The sequence below is a fragment of the Hyperolius riggenbachi genome, chromosome 4 (genome assembly GCF_040937935.1).
Source record: "Hyperolius riggenbachi isolate aHypRig1 chromosome 4, aHypRig1.pri, whole genome shotgun sequence".
Taxonomy (NCBI): Eukaryota; Metazoa; Chordata; class Amphibia; order Anura; family Hyperoliidae; genus Hyperolius; species Hyperolius riggenbachi.
Window position 1 is genome coordinate 401,281,422 of NC_090649.1, and position 17,708 is coordinate 401,299,129.

Sequence of the window (17,708 nt, forward strand, 5' to 3'; positions counted from 1 at the left end):
ATAGGGGCTTCTTCTGACATTGACTGCTTACCTGTGTGTTTTTAGCTTTATATGTCTTGCTTTTAGGACAAGTGGGAGTTGTTATCCTGCAGCTACTTTCTGTTTCACGACAGTGTCCCAATAATGCTAACAGACTTTGTGTATAGAGATATATATGTACAGTATGGCACTTGCAGCAGGGACAAGTATTTGCTCAGACATCTGCTCCGTTCTACTATATGTTTATCCAGTTCAAACTATCCATTTCTCATAATGCCTCTGTATGTAATGATGTGATTCTCTTTACAGATGGTGGTGCGGGAGCTGCTTGCCCAGTACACCAGGCAGTATGAGGAAAGTCCAGTCTTTGGTCTCCTCAGGAACTGGACAAGCTCTGTTAGCGACAGACTACGAACAAGGTATGATTTATGAATCATGTAACTGAACAATGTATTTGTTTGTTTGCCAACACTGACAAATAAAAGTGAGCTTTTAGTAAGAAACATATTAAGGATTTCAAATGTATTTTCTTTTAAATAATACTGATTGGCTGGCTGTCCTGCGGTCCTGTGTGCCCAATGCAATTTTATTAGATACAAGACTTTCTACCACTCTGTGTCACACAAAAGCTGTAAATATTGACCAATGTAAATGTAAGGTATGCTTCGCCTGGAAGGTTAAACAAAACACTTTAACCCTTTCCACTCGAATGGGACAGCGCAAATTTCCCGTGCCTGTCGTATGTCCCGCTATGCGGGACATTATTTCAGCGGCAGTTTGCAGGCACATCTGGCCCCCAGCAAAGCCCGATCTCTGTCCCCATGTTTAGTGGGCATGTAAGACTACATGCCCACACAGGTGGTACCCACCTCCCCTAAACCGGAAGTGCGCGATCAGCGCTGGCAGGAAGTGGCAGAATCAATTCTGCATTTTTGTTGCTGTTTGTTGCTGCTTCTCTGCAGGGTGTTTTTTGCCGTTTCCTGGCAGATTCCTGGCAGATTACTTCTTCCACAATCCTTGCTTTTCCCTTGCAGGTTCTTTCTTGCAGATCCCTTGCAGGTTCTTTCTTGCAGACTCCTGGCAGATCCCTTGCAGGTTCCAGGTTATTTATTGAAGATTCCTTGCAGACTCCTTACAGAGCAGAGCAATGGCATCCTCTGCAGCAGGTAAAAGAAAAATGACAGCGGCTGAGGTGGCACAGCGGATTATGGAGGACAGCAGCACAGAATCAGATGTGCAGGATTCTGGTGATGACCGTGACTATACTGTCACTGATGATGATGATGAATAGTGCTACAGTGATGACACTGATATTGATGAGGTTGATGAAGGTGGGGCAGCTGCTGAAAGTGGGGAGGGTGATGGTGATCACAGAAAATGGGCAAGCTTTTATCCTACCAGTGTCTGCTTGCTGCATAATTTTCCCTTTACTGTGTGTAATGCAGGGGTACAACTGCCTGCAGCTAATGTTCCAGAAACTGTCAGTGGGTTTTTTTAACTTTTTTTTACACTGGCCCTATTGCAAGAAATTATTAATGAAACAAATGATTATGCAAAAAGGAAGTTAGAAAATAAACCTCCTTCACCCAGATCCATCTGGAGGAGCTGGACTGATGTCACTATGCAGGAAATAAAGACATACTTTGGAGTAATTCTTAGGATGGCACTGCAAGAAAGGGGATCCATCCAGGATATTTTCTCAACTCGATGGATCAATTACCCCCTCTTTTTTGGAGATATTTTTTCTCGTGAGCGATTTAGTCAGATTCACTGGATGCTACATGTTTCTCCACCCATCAGTCGTCTTGAAGGCCCTCAAACTAGGGGTTGGAAGGTCAGGAACTTGACAGAGCATATAAAAGAAAGATGCAGAAGTCTGTTTGTACCCCATAGGAATGTAGTAATTGATGAAAGCACAATTAGTTTCAAAGGAAGATCAAAGTACAAGATGTACAATCCTCAGAAATCAAGCAAGTGGGGGCTACGAGTGTTTTCTATGGCTGATTGTGAGACTGGATACCTCTTTGCGTTTGAACCGTATTATGGATCTGCAACTACGGAAAGCTTGCCAAGGCCAGACTTGCCATTTTCAGCTTGCATTGTCCTTCATCTTTGTGCAAATCTGAAACAAGCCACTCCTGGACATGGATACCATTTATTTACAGATCGATTTTATACCAGTCACATATTGGCACAAGAGTTACTAAAAGAAAAAACTCACATAACTGGAACGGTCATGCCCAATCGTAAAGGTCTACCAAGTGAAATAAAAAAATTGAAACTGAAGAGTTGTGAACTTCATGCTTGGAAACTTGACAGTGAAGAGATGGTATTGGCATGGAAGGATAAGCGTATTATACACATGCTTAGCACTTTCTACCCTGCTACTACAATGACACAGCAGATAAGAATGAAAGGTAGAGTGACTGAAAATGTTGAGAAGCCCACAGCAGTCGTAGAATATACTAAACACATGGGAGCGGTTGACCGATTTGATTATTATACCAGTAGTTACTCTTTCAACAGGAAGTCACTGAAGTGGTGGAGGAAGACCTTTTTTTGGTTGTTGGAGCTGGCAGTAGTGAATAGCTTCATAATTTACAACCAGTTGCATCCACATGAACCAAAGGATCATATCAGCTACCACAAGAACCAAGTTCTTGAGTTGGTTCGGGAACAACGAGCCTCTAGGCCTCAGCGGAGATATGGCCGCACTTCTTCATTGGACGTGGAGGAGCGTCTAAATGGTATCCAGCATTTTATTGCTAATATGCCCAATAGAAACACCAAAGACTGCACAGTGTGCAGTGACAGGAAGACACCAGGTGGCAGGCGAAAAACCACCTATTATTGCGAAACTTGCTCACGCAGGCCAGGATTACACGCAGGAAATTACTTTAAAGTGTACCATACTTTTGCCAACTTCTCTGCTACCAGCCAACAGAAGACACCAAACTGTCCAAATAAGGTATGAAATTAAACGTTATAATGTGTTCTTTAAAATAAGATAAAAACTCCGAGTAGAAACGACTCCCTTTAGGAAAAAAAATGAGTGGAAAGGGTTAAAGGGAAACTCCCACCAAGAATTGATCTTTATCCCAATCAGTAGCTGATACCCACTTTTACATGAGAAATCTATTCTTTTTCACAATCAGACCATCAGGGGGCGCTGTATGACTGATATTGTGGTGAAACCCCTCCCACAAGAAACTCTTGAGTACGTACTCCTGGCAGTTTCCTGTCTGTGAACCTTGCTGCATTGTGTGAAATAGCTGTTTACAGCTGTTTCCAACTGCCAAAAAAGCCTGCAGCAGCTACATCACCTGCCAACAGTAAAAATGTCACCATATAATAAATGTCCGAATGTATAAATGTACATAATTATTGTAAAAATGAAGCACTTTTTTTATTACATTATTTTCACTGGAGTTCCTCTTTAAGCATTACAATCATGCTTGAAGTTACACACTGGACATGGAGCTGTCCTCAGCACTATGCACCATGCACCGCTTCTCAGATCAATGTTTTTTATATCTTTTGTATTGTGTCAAAATTTAAAAAAGAAACACCCCCCCCCCCCCCCCCCCCCAAGCATCTGTATTGTGTCGGCTGGCTAGTACATTCTACATGGACCTTTGTCACCCGACAAATATTATCCTGCGGGTGGGGGGGGGGGGGAGAGGGATAGTGACTCTGCAAGAGAGGAGCAACAATCTTCACCTTGTCTATGCCACATATGTGTCAACAACAACAACAAGACATTTGTAAAGCGCTTTTCTCCCTGAGGACCCAAAGCAAATAAGCTTGTTTCAGATCAGTACATAGTGATGTGTACAGGAGAAAAGTTATGTTATCATAAATACCAGACTAAACGGGTGGCTTTTCATTTTTTATTTTACCGTGTCCAGGGTTGGAACTGCCTTCATTAAGTTTAGCAAGGAATTCCACAGGGTAGGAGCAGCATGACAAAAAGCTCAGGCTCCAAAGGTTTTTAGTGGGACTCTTGGGGTGGTCAAGTTTTTAAAGCCTTTTGATCTGAGGTTGTGGGTGGTGTGACACAGCTGCAGCAAATCCTTCAGTTATCCAAGGCCTTGGTTGTGTAGGTATTTGAATGATAGCAGGCCAATTTTGAAAAGGATTCTCCATTTTATGGGTAGCCAGTGTAGTGAGCAAAGGATTGGTGTTATGTGGCAATGGTGGGGTTGGCTTGTCAATAGTTCTGCGGCAGCATTCTGTGCTACCTGCAGGTGGTGTCAGTCCTTATTTGGAAGGCCTGAATAGAGGGCCTTACAATAGTCCAGCTGTGATGGGATGAAGGCATGAACTAGGGTTGGAAGAAGCAGTACTAGGGTTGGCAGTAGTTCTTAGTGGGGCTTTTGGTGGAATCTGGAAGCCTATTTAATAATAAGAGGATCCCCAGATAACCCCTACCTCGTTTTTAGTAAACACAGAGAAGAAGGAGAGCCCCTTGACCATCAACATTGGGATAAGGAAGCTTTGCAAGGAGAAAGAAGAACTTCACGCCTGTTGAAAGCAATTTTAGTTGGTTATTAACCACCCTGGCGTTCTATTAAGATCGCCAGGGCAGCTGCGGGAGGGTTTTTTTTTAATAAATAAAAAACTATTTCATGCAGCCAACTGAAAGTTGGCTGCATGAAAGCCCACTAGAGGGCACTCCGGATGCGTTCTTCTGATCGCCTCCGGCGGCCAGAAGTAACACGGAAGGCCGCAATGAGCGGCCTTCCGTGTTTCGCTTACCTCGTCACCATGGCGACGAGCGGAGTGACGTCATGGACGTCAGCCGCCTCCGATCCAGCCCTTAGCGCTGGCCGGAACTTTTTGTTCCGGCTACGCTGGGCTCAGGCGGCTGGGGGGACCCTCTTTCGCCGCTGCACGCGGCGGATCGCCGCGCTGCGGCGGTGATCAGGCAGCACACGCGGCTGGCAAAGTGCCGGCTGCGTGTGCTGCTTTTTATTTGATGAAAATCGGCCCAGCAGGGCCTGAGCGGCAGCCTCCGGCGGTGATGGACGAGCTGAGCTCGTCCATACCGCCCGGCTGGTTAACTATGCAGAAGTAGCCACAGTCAGGTTTCTCCCTCCTGACTGTCAAATCTTCACTGTTGGGTAAGATGTCCATGAGCATTTGGGGAAGTAGGTGCTTCACTTTGGTTTAAATAAGAAATACTCAAATAACCTGGATGATCTTCCGGGTGAATACTGGAAGCTTGTGAATCTGTCAGGCCTCACATGCTGCACAGCACCTGGCGAGAGTTAGGCCACATACACACATCAGACCATAGTCTTTTGAAAATGAAAGATCACAGACCAATCTTACCACCCTTCATGTAGTATGAGAGCCATACTCTACACACTCTTTTCTATGGAGCTGAACTCCACATCAGAAAAAAATCTTTGCAAGATGCTGCACACACAGATGCTGTACAGACACAAAAGATCAGTATCTGCAAAAGATCTGTTCCTGCCAAAAATCCATTCCTGCAAATTGCAATGATAGTCTATGAGATCTGCAGATCATCATACACACATGATTCAACTGACATTCATCTGCAGATCCGCAGATCTGAAAATCCATCCTGGTGGATCTGATCTGCAGATGAATGTCAGTTGAATCATGTGTGTATGATGATCTGCAGATCTCATAGACTATCATTGCAATTTGCAGGAATGGATTTTTGGCAGGAACAGATCTTTTGCAGATACTGATCTTTTGTGTCTGTACAGCATCTGTGTGTGCAGCATCTTGCAAAGATTTTTTTCTGATGTGGAGTTCAGCTCCATAGAAAAGACTGTGTAGAGGATGGCTCTCATACTACATGAAGGGTGGTAAGATTGGTCTGTGATCTTTCAGTTTCCAAAGACTATAGTCTGATGTGTGTATGAGCCTTTAGAGTATTGCCTTGACATAGGTTAGGCTGCACATGGGGGAATCTGCTGACTTCCCGCTCTGCTTCATAAACTTGATGAGTTTCTCCAACAGTAAAATCCCACAATTCTAGTTTTAACACTTAAATAAATATGTACATCTGTTTTTGGTAGTAATTTTACTGGACACATTGTATTTAGACATAAATGCAATATTTGAGGTTGCAAGTGATGTTTTAAAAACATGTTTCTTACCCGACAGAAATATTTTGATGAACAGCATTGCTAGTTGATTGCTGCCGATCACTTAAGCCATATCAATCGAAAGAAAACTGTATAGTAATGGCCAGCAAAACATTAGAGACGCACCTTACAGTTTTTGCAGACGTGGGCACACTTGTGGCACTTTTTTCCTCAACATATTATTTATTGTATTTAAAACACCAACAGCGCTGAACAATAAATAAATAAGGAGACCAACAACTAGGTACAGGATACGAGACAAACAACTGGGTACAGGATACAAGACCATTCGACTGAGTTTAAGTCTTAGAGACCACATAGTCCAAGTCAGTTCACAGGAAGGGTACCCGATGAAGGGGTAGCATGACCAAGTTGAAAACACTGGGGGGAGGACCCTGCCAAAGGCTTAAAGAGACTCCGTAACAAAAATTGCATCCTGTTTTTTATCATCCTACAAGTTCAAAAAGCTATTCTAATGTGTTCTGGCTTACTGCAGCACTTTATACTATATATACTAAGTATATACTATACTTACTGTCTCTGTAATAAATCAATGTATCTTTCCCCTGTCAGACTTGTCGGCCTGTGTCTGGAAGGCTGCCAAGTTCTTCAGTATTGTGGTTCTGCTATGAACTCCCCCTTCCAGGCCCCTCTATGCACACTGCCTGTGTGTTATTTAGGATTAGGGCAGCTTCTCTCTTCTCTCTTATCTTTTACAAGCTGGATAAATCGTCCTCTGAGCTGGCTGGGCTTTCACATACTGAAGAATTACAGACAAGGGCAAAGCTGTTTGCAGGAAGAAACAAGCAGCCTGAAACTTCAGTGCATGAGAACAGGGGGAAAGAAACACACAAATGATCTCTTGAGATTCAAAAGGAAGGCTGTATACAGCCTGCTTGTGTATGGATGTATTTTCTATGTGTGGACATACTGTACATCAACCTACTTCCTGTTTTGGTGGCCATTTTGTTTGTTTATAAACAAACTTTTTAAAACTGTTTTAACCACTTTTAATGCGGCGAGGAGCGGCGAAATTGTGTCAGAGGGTAATAGGAGATGTCCCCTAACGCACTGGTATGTTTACTTTTGTGCAATTTTAACAATACAGATTCTCTTTAAAACTAAAGGGAGGGATGTGTGATGGGGTGATGGAGATTTTGATGTGACTGCAGGTCGTCACCAGTAAAACAGGCCCTCTTTGTATATGTATTATTGTTGTGCATTTGTATAGTGATTTACAGAAATATTGAACAATTCATGTGACTTACTGTTCCTCATCAGACCTCACAATCTAATATCCTTGCTGTAGTCACAGTGGCTGACATCTCCAGAGGTCTCCAGCCATGCCTTGAGGGTAAAATCTGAAGTGGGCCAGGAAACCCTGAGATTTCACAAATTGCTATTAGGTCCTAAAAGATTGCAGCCTTATATGGGTCATATTGGAATGTAGTGTGTGTGTTTGGGTACTGGGCAGCATGGTGGCTAAATGGTTAGCACTCTTTCAATGCAGTGTTAGGGTCCCATATTCTGTTCTCAGCTGGAATACCTATCTGCATGGAGTTTGAAAGTGCTTGCATGGGTTTTCTACAGGCACTCTGGTTTCCTCCCATATTCCAAAAACATTCTAGTGCATTGTTTAGTTTCACCCTAAAATGGATTTTAGACTTTGGTAGTGATTTGCCCTCTAAGGGATGGTAATTGACTTGAATTGTTCATTGTATACTGCAAAAAGCAGGCAAAAGTAACTTCTATAACCGTATTGTAATTTCTGCCTAGCAATCCTTATCATTTCCAAATCAAGTGCTTTCATGTTCAGACGTTTCCTCTGCCCTGAAAGAGGAAATTGCCAGCATAAAATACCTGAAAGTACCGCTATGATTCACAGTCATGAGACCGAAAGTAAGAAAATGAACAATTATAGTATTTAAGTCATTTAGCTACAACTGAAACCACAGTGGCAGGCTAATAGATTACACTGAGTGCCAATAACATTAAGGTATACATACTACATAGAGTGTTACAGAATCCAAAAGTGTACTTTGTATATTGTACTATAAAATAAAGAATAAAACGTAGTTCTAAAATGTAACAAGTTATTCTGCGGAACTGTCAGGTGATAGTGTTGTGTAAATGCATCATTTCCTATGGAACCACTATTAAGCACAGAAATACCTGCAATAGATTTACAAAGGGATTCGTTTACTAAAGGTGAAATAAAGTTCAGAGCCGTGAACTTCCAAACAGCCATTTCAGGATAGAAATAAAAAATCAAAGACTCCCTTGCGCAAGATTGGATGTGCAGATGAGACAAATTCCTTCACTGCAGATTCCTGCACATGAACCGCCAGTATTCTGCTTTTAGGGTTAACTGGAGTTGGTAATTAATAGAACCTCTAAGGCTAGTTTCACACTCGTGTTGCGTTGTGTACCATGCAAAATAGGATTGCAGTGGAGGGAAAATGTTGCATTGTGCAATATGCATGTAATGCAACACATACAGTGAAGCATACATTTATAAAAAGTATGCGTCACTGCAGCTGTAAGTACCCACAAAGTCCAGTACTGCTCAGCATTTCCTAGACAGCAGGGAGAGGTGGCAGCACGTCCCAAAGCAGGACACATCTGAATGACTACCAGCATCGTTGTGCAGAGCCTAAATATGGGCAGGGTACACATCTTGCAATGAAATCAGATGCACCAAACTAACATTAATGGAGAATGTTAGCTTCCAAAACTGTTTTCATACAAAGTATTCTGGACTAGACCCTTCCACCGTGATGAGGCCATCCTTTTGGAAAGCACCCTAACCTCTAACTAATTAACACATGAGCATAGTGTGAACCTGGGAGCAGCTGGCCATAAAATGGTTTACACATTTTTTTAAAGACAACAGGGGAGAAATGGCCGCACATCTTAAGACCAGGCCGCATCTAAGTGACTACCAACAAAGGCATGCAAAGCCCCCTAGAAGCAACATACACACCTTGTATTCAAAACAGATGCTACAGTTATGCACAGGGGCCCTAACCTCTAAAAATAAAGGAAATGCAAACATAAATATCAAATGAGAGCTGCTTGCCATAAGGAACACATACATTTCTTAGACAGCAGGGTGAGGAGGCAGTGCTTCCCAAAGCATGCTGCATCTGAATGACTACCAGTATAAGTGTGCAGAGCCTAATTATAGGCAAGGTACACATTTTTCATTCAAAACAGGTGCAGCAAATTAACATTAATGGAGGATTTTAGCTTCCAAAGCAGTGTGCATGCAAAGTATTTCGTAATAGACCCTTCCACCGCGATGAGGACATCCTTTTGGAAGGGATCCTAACCTCTAACTAGTTAACAAACGAGCATAGTGTGAACCTGGAAGCAGCTGGTCATAAAATGCTGTACACATTTTTTATACACAGCATGCCTTGAGTTATTTCAATAGATTCTGTCACACCACGCTGCTAAGGCGCAGATGTGAATTTACCGTGATAATATAATGATACTGTGCTTGCTATGTGATTTACTGTATTTTGTTTGATGCAATGTAATGCAACATTTCAGTGTGAATGTAACCTAAAACTGTCTGCTTCTGTTTGCACCTCTGTCACAAGGATTTATTTCCTGTATTGGATATGTCCTCAAAGGGTGGGGAAGTCCCACAATTGAGCCCTCTCAGGGCCATGTCACAAGGGCAATTAACCACTTGTCCCCACAACTAGTTACTAGTCATAGCAACTTTATGCTGTGACTAATCGCTCACTAGTTCTAGCAACTAGTTGCTATCTCTGGCAACCGCACTAAATTGTACTGAAGCATCGCTGCAGCTGATTCACTCAGGTGACAAAGCCCTTAAGAGAAATATTCCCAAATCTTGAGTTTTTGATTGGTTTTTGAATGACCCGACGTGTTGGTAAATATTGATCCATTACATGTGTGTATGTTCATTTGGCATTCCCATCTGTGTACCAACCACAATGTTTGATTGCTTGAAAGGTTTGCTACAGATCTATCCTGTGTACAAGGTCTAAAGTAAACATTCCCCAGACTCTGGGGCCCATATGCAATTAACTTTTTCTCCTGAGTTTTCTCCTAAATGATATTTTCAAAATTGTCAATAAAATGCATTTTAAATCACCAGCAAACAAGAAAATATTAAAATAGTTTTGATAGTACTTTTCCACTCACTTTTTTGGTACTTTTTCAATTGCAAAATGCTGAAAAATTATTCTAAATAGAAGCTGAAAAATTATCTCCTAGCAAAAAACTCAGTAGAAAAAGTTAATTACATATGGGCCTGGGTGTGTACACACCTTCTATTTCTGTTTCCTGAAGAAATTGTTACTTAGTCCATTGGGTGACAGTTTGGGGCCTAATACTATGTGACCTGTTCTGTTGCTATGCAAGGGGCGGAGTGCATGATGGAGCAGCACGGAGTGAGGAAGGTGAGTAGGCCCTCTGCCTAATTTATAAATGGTAATAATTGCTTTTCATTTCATTGTAGCTCAAAAGGTTGCTCATTTGGTGACCACACATGTAGCTTTTATGTTTAACTAAATGCTTCCATCTTCAAATCTGTGATATATTGATTTGCCGATCCAGTTTCTGATCAACAAAGAATTCATTTTGGGAAATGTACCTGGAAGAAAGAGATTGAAAAGATTGAGACGTCCAACAAATGAGTGACACATTGAAAGAAATTTACTTTTGAATGCTATCAGAAGTTCTGATTGAAAAAGGGGAAAAATGGTTAGATTAGGATCTAATTGACCAGTTCCTGTATTCAATCAGCTCCTTCTTTTTATTAGCACCGGCCAATTAGAGGCATTGTTTATTTTTGTCTTTTCTAGGTATAACATTGCACAGATTGCTTAACCAGGTCAGCACTTGGGTAGATGGAAGTTAAGGCTCATACACACAGGGCACAACTGTCGCCACAAACACGTGGCACGCGCATGACTGGGCGACAGTTGCCCCGTGTGTATGAGGCGCGCACCCCGAACTGTCGCCGGAGACAGCAGTTGCCTTGCGATTGAAAAGTTCACTCGCCGGCAACTTCTGTCTCCCCAACTGTCGCTGGTCCGCCACGCGTACTGCGTGTGTATGCAGACTAGCAACAACTACCCACACACTGCTAACGGAGTTTCCGGCGGGGGGCCGAACCTTCGGCGGCAGCTTCCGCCGCGTCTCTGCCTGTTGCTCAGGCGGAGCTGTCGCCGAGCTGTTGCGCGCACGTCTTCTGTGTGCTAGCAACAGCTACAACGGTGCCTCGTGTGTATGAGGCTTGAAGGACTAATGTGTTCATTCTGAGTACAGCGCCTCCTTTCTGTATATCTGAAATTGGTGCATACTCATGTGTGTGCTGTATGTGTGTGGTCAGTGTTAGACTTGTCTGTCTGTAGCAGTTCAAGGTTTATTACCGTTAAATTCACTAATCCCCTTGTTGATTTTTATTTTTATTTTTTTTATAGATTCAAGACAGTTACCAAGTAATTTATTTTACGCTTAAATAATTTAAATAAAGATAGAGTACAAGTTTGCCAAAATGCTTTAGCCAACTCTACTACTGTAATCTGGCTAATCAGACAACATAATTTAAGCCTCAGTTCATTTTCCAGGTATATTGTATCAACATACAGACCACCAACAATGAGGTTAGTCATTCGGGAGACCACAAGCATAGAAAGATTTCTGGCATGGTCCCTTTCTTTATTATAATTAATAGCATAAATGGGAGGACATGAAACACACAAAAAAAATTCTTAGTTGGTTTATCATACTTAACAAAAAAAGTACAGTAATGAGTCTGCATGCTTAATATAGCAGACGAGAGACCATGAAGTACTTGCAAGCAATTACAGAGACTGGACTGGTCTTAAAGCGACCCGAGCACCAATTGCTTCTAAACTGGGTGTGCCATTGGGGGAGCAGGGGTTAGGGGGAGCACCATTACTTATTTACGGCTGCTCTGTCCCCCCCACCCATTTGGGATGTGCCATCTTCTTTTCAGACTGACTGCACTGACTTCAGTTTGTATCTCCTGGCAGTATTGCGAGCATGCGCATGTTTGCCATAATCAATGCCGGGAGGTCCAGTATAGTCTTGTGGATGCAAGTCCATTCTCTGTAATCACATCCATGGCACTACATCTTCCAGCATGCATTGCATTACATTGGTGCTTATGTTGTTTTAAAGCTGAACTCCAGCCCTAAACACTTAACAACATCCACTTGATCAAGGGAGTTTAGCATTCCCTAATTTATTCTTATATTATTGTGCAACTGTGTTAGTCACAGCAAGATGGTGGTTTTCCCAAGATAATTAACAAGGTTGCCCACACCACCTGCGCATGTCACACTGTGCTATGGTCACACAGTAAACCCAGTAAAAAGCACCACTCCACTTGATATGTTGTGAAAAAAATGAATTACAGTGATCTTTATTTGTCTATGATCAGTCACAATATGGACAAACTTTGCACTTCATGATAATTCAAAATAGTTAAAAAAACATAAAAACAGTCCCATAAAGCTCAGTGCCACTTGTTGACCAAATGCAAATATCTGTAAACTGCACACTATATACATATTGCCAACACTGGGAGCTCAATCACTGAGCCACCAGTTGGTAGAACCCGGGTTCGGTAAAAAAGTGCTAGTTGTGCAATAAATGTAAATAAAGGTGCTGTTGTTACACAGAGAATGTGTCAGTGACCACCATACAATCAACAATAAATCCAATGATAAAGTGCTCTCTGCTAAACATCTGTGCAAAAGGGAAAAAAACAAAACCATTTGTATAGCATACAGTATATTATATGATACCTAGTGCAATGCTAAATAAGTGAAGCAACCCATAGAGGAAAGTGCATAATGAGGAACATGATACTTAGCCCAGATCAAAGTTAAGAGGTGCAGACATCGGTGTGTGGCAAGGAGAGATGGAGGGTACTGAAAATAGCCAAGCGCAATGGTAAACGCAATGCGATTTTAAAATCGCATATGATGCAATTTCAAAATCACATTTTGTCATGCCTTTGCATTTATCCTGCAATCACCAATTGCAGGATAAATGCAAACGCATTAAAAATGCAAGTCAACACAACTTGCATTTTTAATGCGTTTGCATTTATCCTGCAGTTGGGGATTTGCTAAAAGTCCTTCAAGTTGCAAGGTCTCCTGGGATTTGAGCTCGAAAAAAATGTAATGCAATCGCATCACACTATTGTATGTGATTTTTTTTAAATGCAGTGCTCAGAAAGCAATGCATTCACTGTGATCGCGATTTTCTAAAATTGCTTAATACAACTGTGTACAGTTCATCACAATTCTTATTATTTTTAATAAGACTTTGCAATTGGAAAGAACGCATGCAATCATAAAAACACAGCGCAATGCAGCCAGTGTGTGCAGGCCCTAAAAGGAGGTAGAATACATATTTGTTGTCACGTGCTATGCTATCTAGATTTTGGTCTAGGATTTTCAGATTATTACAATTTTATATGGGAGAACAGTTCCACTGAACCCAAAGTTTGTTCTTCTATATTTTCCAATATAAAATTTAACTAAACATCAAAGAATCCTGTCAAACTTTGTAGCGGCAAAGCAACCTGTAGCCAAAGCATGGAAAAAGCAAATTATATATTTTGAAAAGGTCAGATCCAGAGTCACTACTTTTATGATAGTTGGCAACCAGATGTTAATGACACCTGAGGTGAGAGAGATATGGGGACTGCCATATTTCTTTAACTTGTAAAGAATGCCAGTTGCCTGGCAGTCCTGTTGATCTTCTGACATATGTAGTGTCTGAGTCAAAATCCTGGAACAAGCATATGGCTAATCCAATCCACTAACAAGTAGGACCGGCACCACTCCAAAAGTAGTATTAAAGCTCTTTTATTCTGGGGACAGATCTCAGCACTTACGGTAACGGCATCCACCGCTATTCTTCACGGGGGAGCTCAGCTCAGGGAGCATCCTGCAGTGTTTGCCCGACGTCCTCGTCACCCCGCAGCTTGAAGCCGGTGCACCACGCTGATCTTCCCAGGGAGGTCCGCGGATCTTTGCTGATGGTTCCACTCACGAAGTGGAACCATCAGCAAACATCCACGGACCTCCCCGGAAAGATCAGCGTGGTGCACCGGCTTCAAGCTGCGGGGTGAAGAGGACCCCGGGCAAACACTGCAGTATGCGCCCTGAGCTGAGCTCCCCCGTGAAGAATAGCGGTGGATGCCGTTACCGTAAGTGTTGAGATCTGTCCCCATACAGCCACACACGACAGGCCATGCATTTGAAATGTCGCTGTGCTGCTAGCAGTGTGATTCAACCCTAACGGATGTTTGTGCGGGCTACAGTGAAGTGGACTTTGGGTCATGCAGTAAGATGCTTGTAATTTGAGCTAGTGAAGATCTAGCAGGATTACCACCTACCAAAAGCAACTGTGTTTGACCAGACAGCGTGTTAAGCTGTATAGGAGAGCTGCAGTTAATGAAGGAGCAGTTAGGATCCAGCTAGCTTCAGTACAGCGATACAATCTAAAGCAACAGATGGCCATTAATTAGTGTGTGAGTGGAGGCCTCGTGGTGTGCACCGGTGGTGGGCCCAGAAATGTCAGATAGTGATTGGTGGACTAATGTGATTTGCATAGGCATTTGCTGGGCGATCATTTTTGGATAGTAACCATCACTGTGACAGTGGGAATAAAGAGTTAAAATGTGGCTCCATGTTATGACCACTGTTGATTTTAATGGTTTTTAGAAGGGAGGGTTCAGCATTAAACTTGCTGTGACTTTTGTATGCCAATAATAAAGTATATTTTGTAATAGCACATGAAGAGATAAAGGTCATCATTTTTTGTGGTTACAACCAGAAAATCGATCGGAAATCAGATCGGACATGTTGGAAATAGTCGATCTGACAGTGAATCCGTCAAAAAAATTGCATCGTGTGCACCTAGCATAAAGGATGTGGCAAGCAGAATGAACAATTTTCCATTGGCAAAACCCACCACCAGTTGGAGTGGTGATCAGGATTTTTCTAGGTGCTATAACTGAGGATTATATAATTACTGTGTGTTCATTGTCTCGATCACCTTAGGCTTTTACTTGTTGTAATGCTGAGTTGTTTATGTTATATTTGCATGTTGTGTTACTTTGCATTGTGACACATCGATTTCTCTGGCACTGTTACAGTAAACAGCTTTATGTGCTCTGCCTCTGTTCCATCTGAGGACAAGAAGGTGAATCTAAGAGAGGAAGTTATGCTTTGTGGCCAGGTGACTGCATTCTTCCTGATAAAGATTTATCAACTGTGTTGTCCTTATATGAACTGCAGCCTGCTGAAATAGTCTAGGTTGTCAAGGGCACCACTATCGCTGTGACACCTGTAAAAAGGCCACCAGGTATTACACAACTTCAAGACTTGGGGCTTCTGTGGAATTACTTTCTGTAGCTAACCGATCATTTTGTGCTGCATTACTATAAACTGACAAACAGAAGCACATATAAAACGCTTCAATCATCTCATCACTCCTCTACAGAGTGGTCACAGCAGTGCCGTGTTTTATATAAAGCCATATATCACTTTAATTTGTATAATGGGAGGGGGCTGTAAACATAACATAGATTGAAATGTAAAGGAAAATGTAAGTGTCTTTGAAGCAAATTTGTACTTCCTGTACTATCTAAAGAAACAGAAACATGTAAAGAGTATGTCTGCTGAGATATTTGGAATAAATGAGAAATGTGAAGGCCTCGCCAATATATCCGAAGTCAGAACCATCTTGGATTTAATGCATAAAAACCTGCATTTCCTGTGAGGGTGACCGCCCATACCACTGCCAGGTTGAGTTTCACAGAGTGTGTTGTCACCTGGCAATAGGAGCTGGGAATTGTCAGATAAGTGCACATATGCAGTACATTAGTGAGTAACAACACAAAGATACTTTGGCTATCATTCATAAAGGAGCTGTCGGTAAGGGGAATCAATGTGGGAAAACACCGCTGCCAGTATTTTAGACTTCTGGGTGGGCATTCATAAAAATGTATCCATGTGCGGTAGCAGTGCGGAGATTCCCCCGAACTAAGCTGTCGGTAGGCAGGCGGTTGGCAGGCGGAGACACGGAAGCTGCCGAGTTGATACATTTCTCCGTGTTCCGCTCTGCTGCAGCTGCCTGGGAGGTCTGTGTGTCTCCATTCACTTACATTGGTATCGCCACATCAGAGTGAGCGGTACTTCCCGACCTCACACCGCTTGCGGTGATCTTCATGAATTAACATTTTGCTACATTTGTTCCGATAATCGCCGCACAAGGCAGTGATTTATCACTCTGCTCGGTAGTGTCATTTTTTCATGCGGAAAGAGCCTTTATGAATGCTGACTCTGCCGAGTGTGCGGTAAAGTCCACTGTTTTAAGCATTTCCGCATGCGGAAATGCTTTATGAACGATAGCCAATGTAGGTCACTTTCCTCCACCACCCAGAGGTAAACAAGCACATGGTGCAGATCATCTATTTTTAGCTCATGGCCAGTTCCACAGCAAAGGGAAATGTAGAGTTTTCAACCAAACCAGGGATTTTGGACCAGAGGGCTCTCTTTCAGCTGCTGTATAAGCTCTGCATTGGTTCTGTGCTGGCAGTGATAAGCTACATGCGTGTTTTGAATGGTGGTATTCATTAACAAACTGTTCACCTCCCCTACACATATCTCTCTGACACTACAGATGTTCTTGACAGGTACTGGTGTTCCATATCAATTGTTATGTATAGAGTGATGAAGGGGTCCAGTGTAAAACTTGCACCAAGGTCCGTGGCTCCTTAGCTACATTACTACTTATGGCAACAATTCCTTGTTAAATTTAGATCATGTTTTAAAATAAACTATGTATATTATTTCCAAGTACTCTGGAACCGAACCTATTTGTAAGTAGGAGACCACCTGTACACATTTATATATTTGCAATTTAGAGAGGCACAAAGGGCCCAAACCAGTTACCTTTATCGCCTAAGTTTTCTCTTAGGTAATATTTTCACTTCTTGTCAATAAATTGCCTTTTAAGCCACCAGTCAGCAAGAAAGCAAGTACTTTTTCACCTACTTTTTCAATTGCAGAGTGTTGACAAGTTACTTTAAACAAACAGAAGATGAAAAACAATCTCCTAGTAGAAAATTTAGGAGAAAGAGTAAATTGGATCCGGTCCACTGTCTTTTAGAAATCACATGCTTTTCAGTTGACCTTATAGAAAGGACTGCCATCCTCTAATGGCTGTATATATGCTTACTGTAAAGAATAATATGTAAGAAAGATTCTGGAATTGAGAAAAGTTTATCGAATAAACAATGTAAAATACAAAGCAGACATATAGCATATACAGTGGGTTGCAAAAGTATTCGGCCCCCTTGAATTTTTCCACATTTTGTCATATTACCGCCACAAACATGCATCAATTTTATTGGAATTCCACATGAAAGACCAATACAAAGTGGTGTACACATGAGAAGTGGAACGAAAATCATTCATGATTCCAAACATTTTTTACAAATAAATAACTGCAAAGTGGGGTGTGTATAATTATTCGGCCCCTTTTGATCTGAGTGCAGTCAGTTGCCTATAGACA

At 42.0% G+C, this 17,708-nt stretch overlaps 1 protein-coding gene across 1 annotated transcript in view; it reads left to right on the plus strand.

The window, feature by feature from the left end:
- The window catches only part of ACOXL (acyl-CoA oxidase like), a 486,411-nt gene that overhangs the window by 308,269 nt on the left and 160,434 nt on the right, over positions 1 to 17,708 (plus strand). The window contains exon 14 of the mRNA XM_068232279.1: positions 289 to 398. Within this exon, the coding sequence (XP_068088380.1) occupies positions 289 to 398 (110 nt within the window). The remainder of the gene's footprint in view (positions 1 to 288; positions 399 to 17,708) is intronic.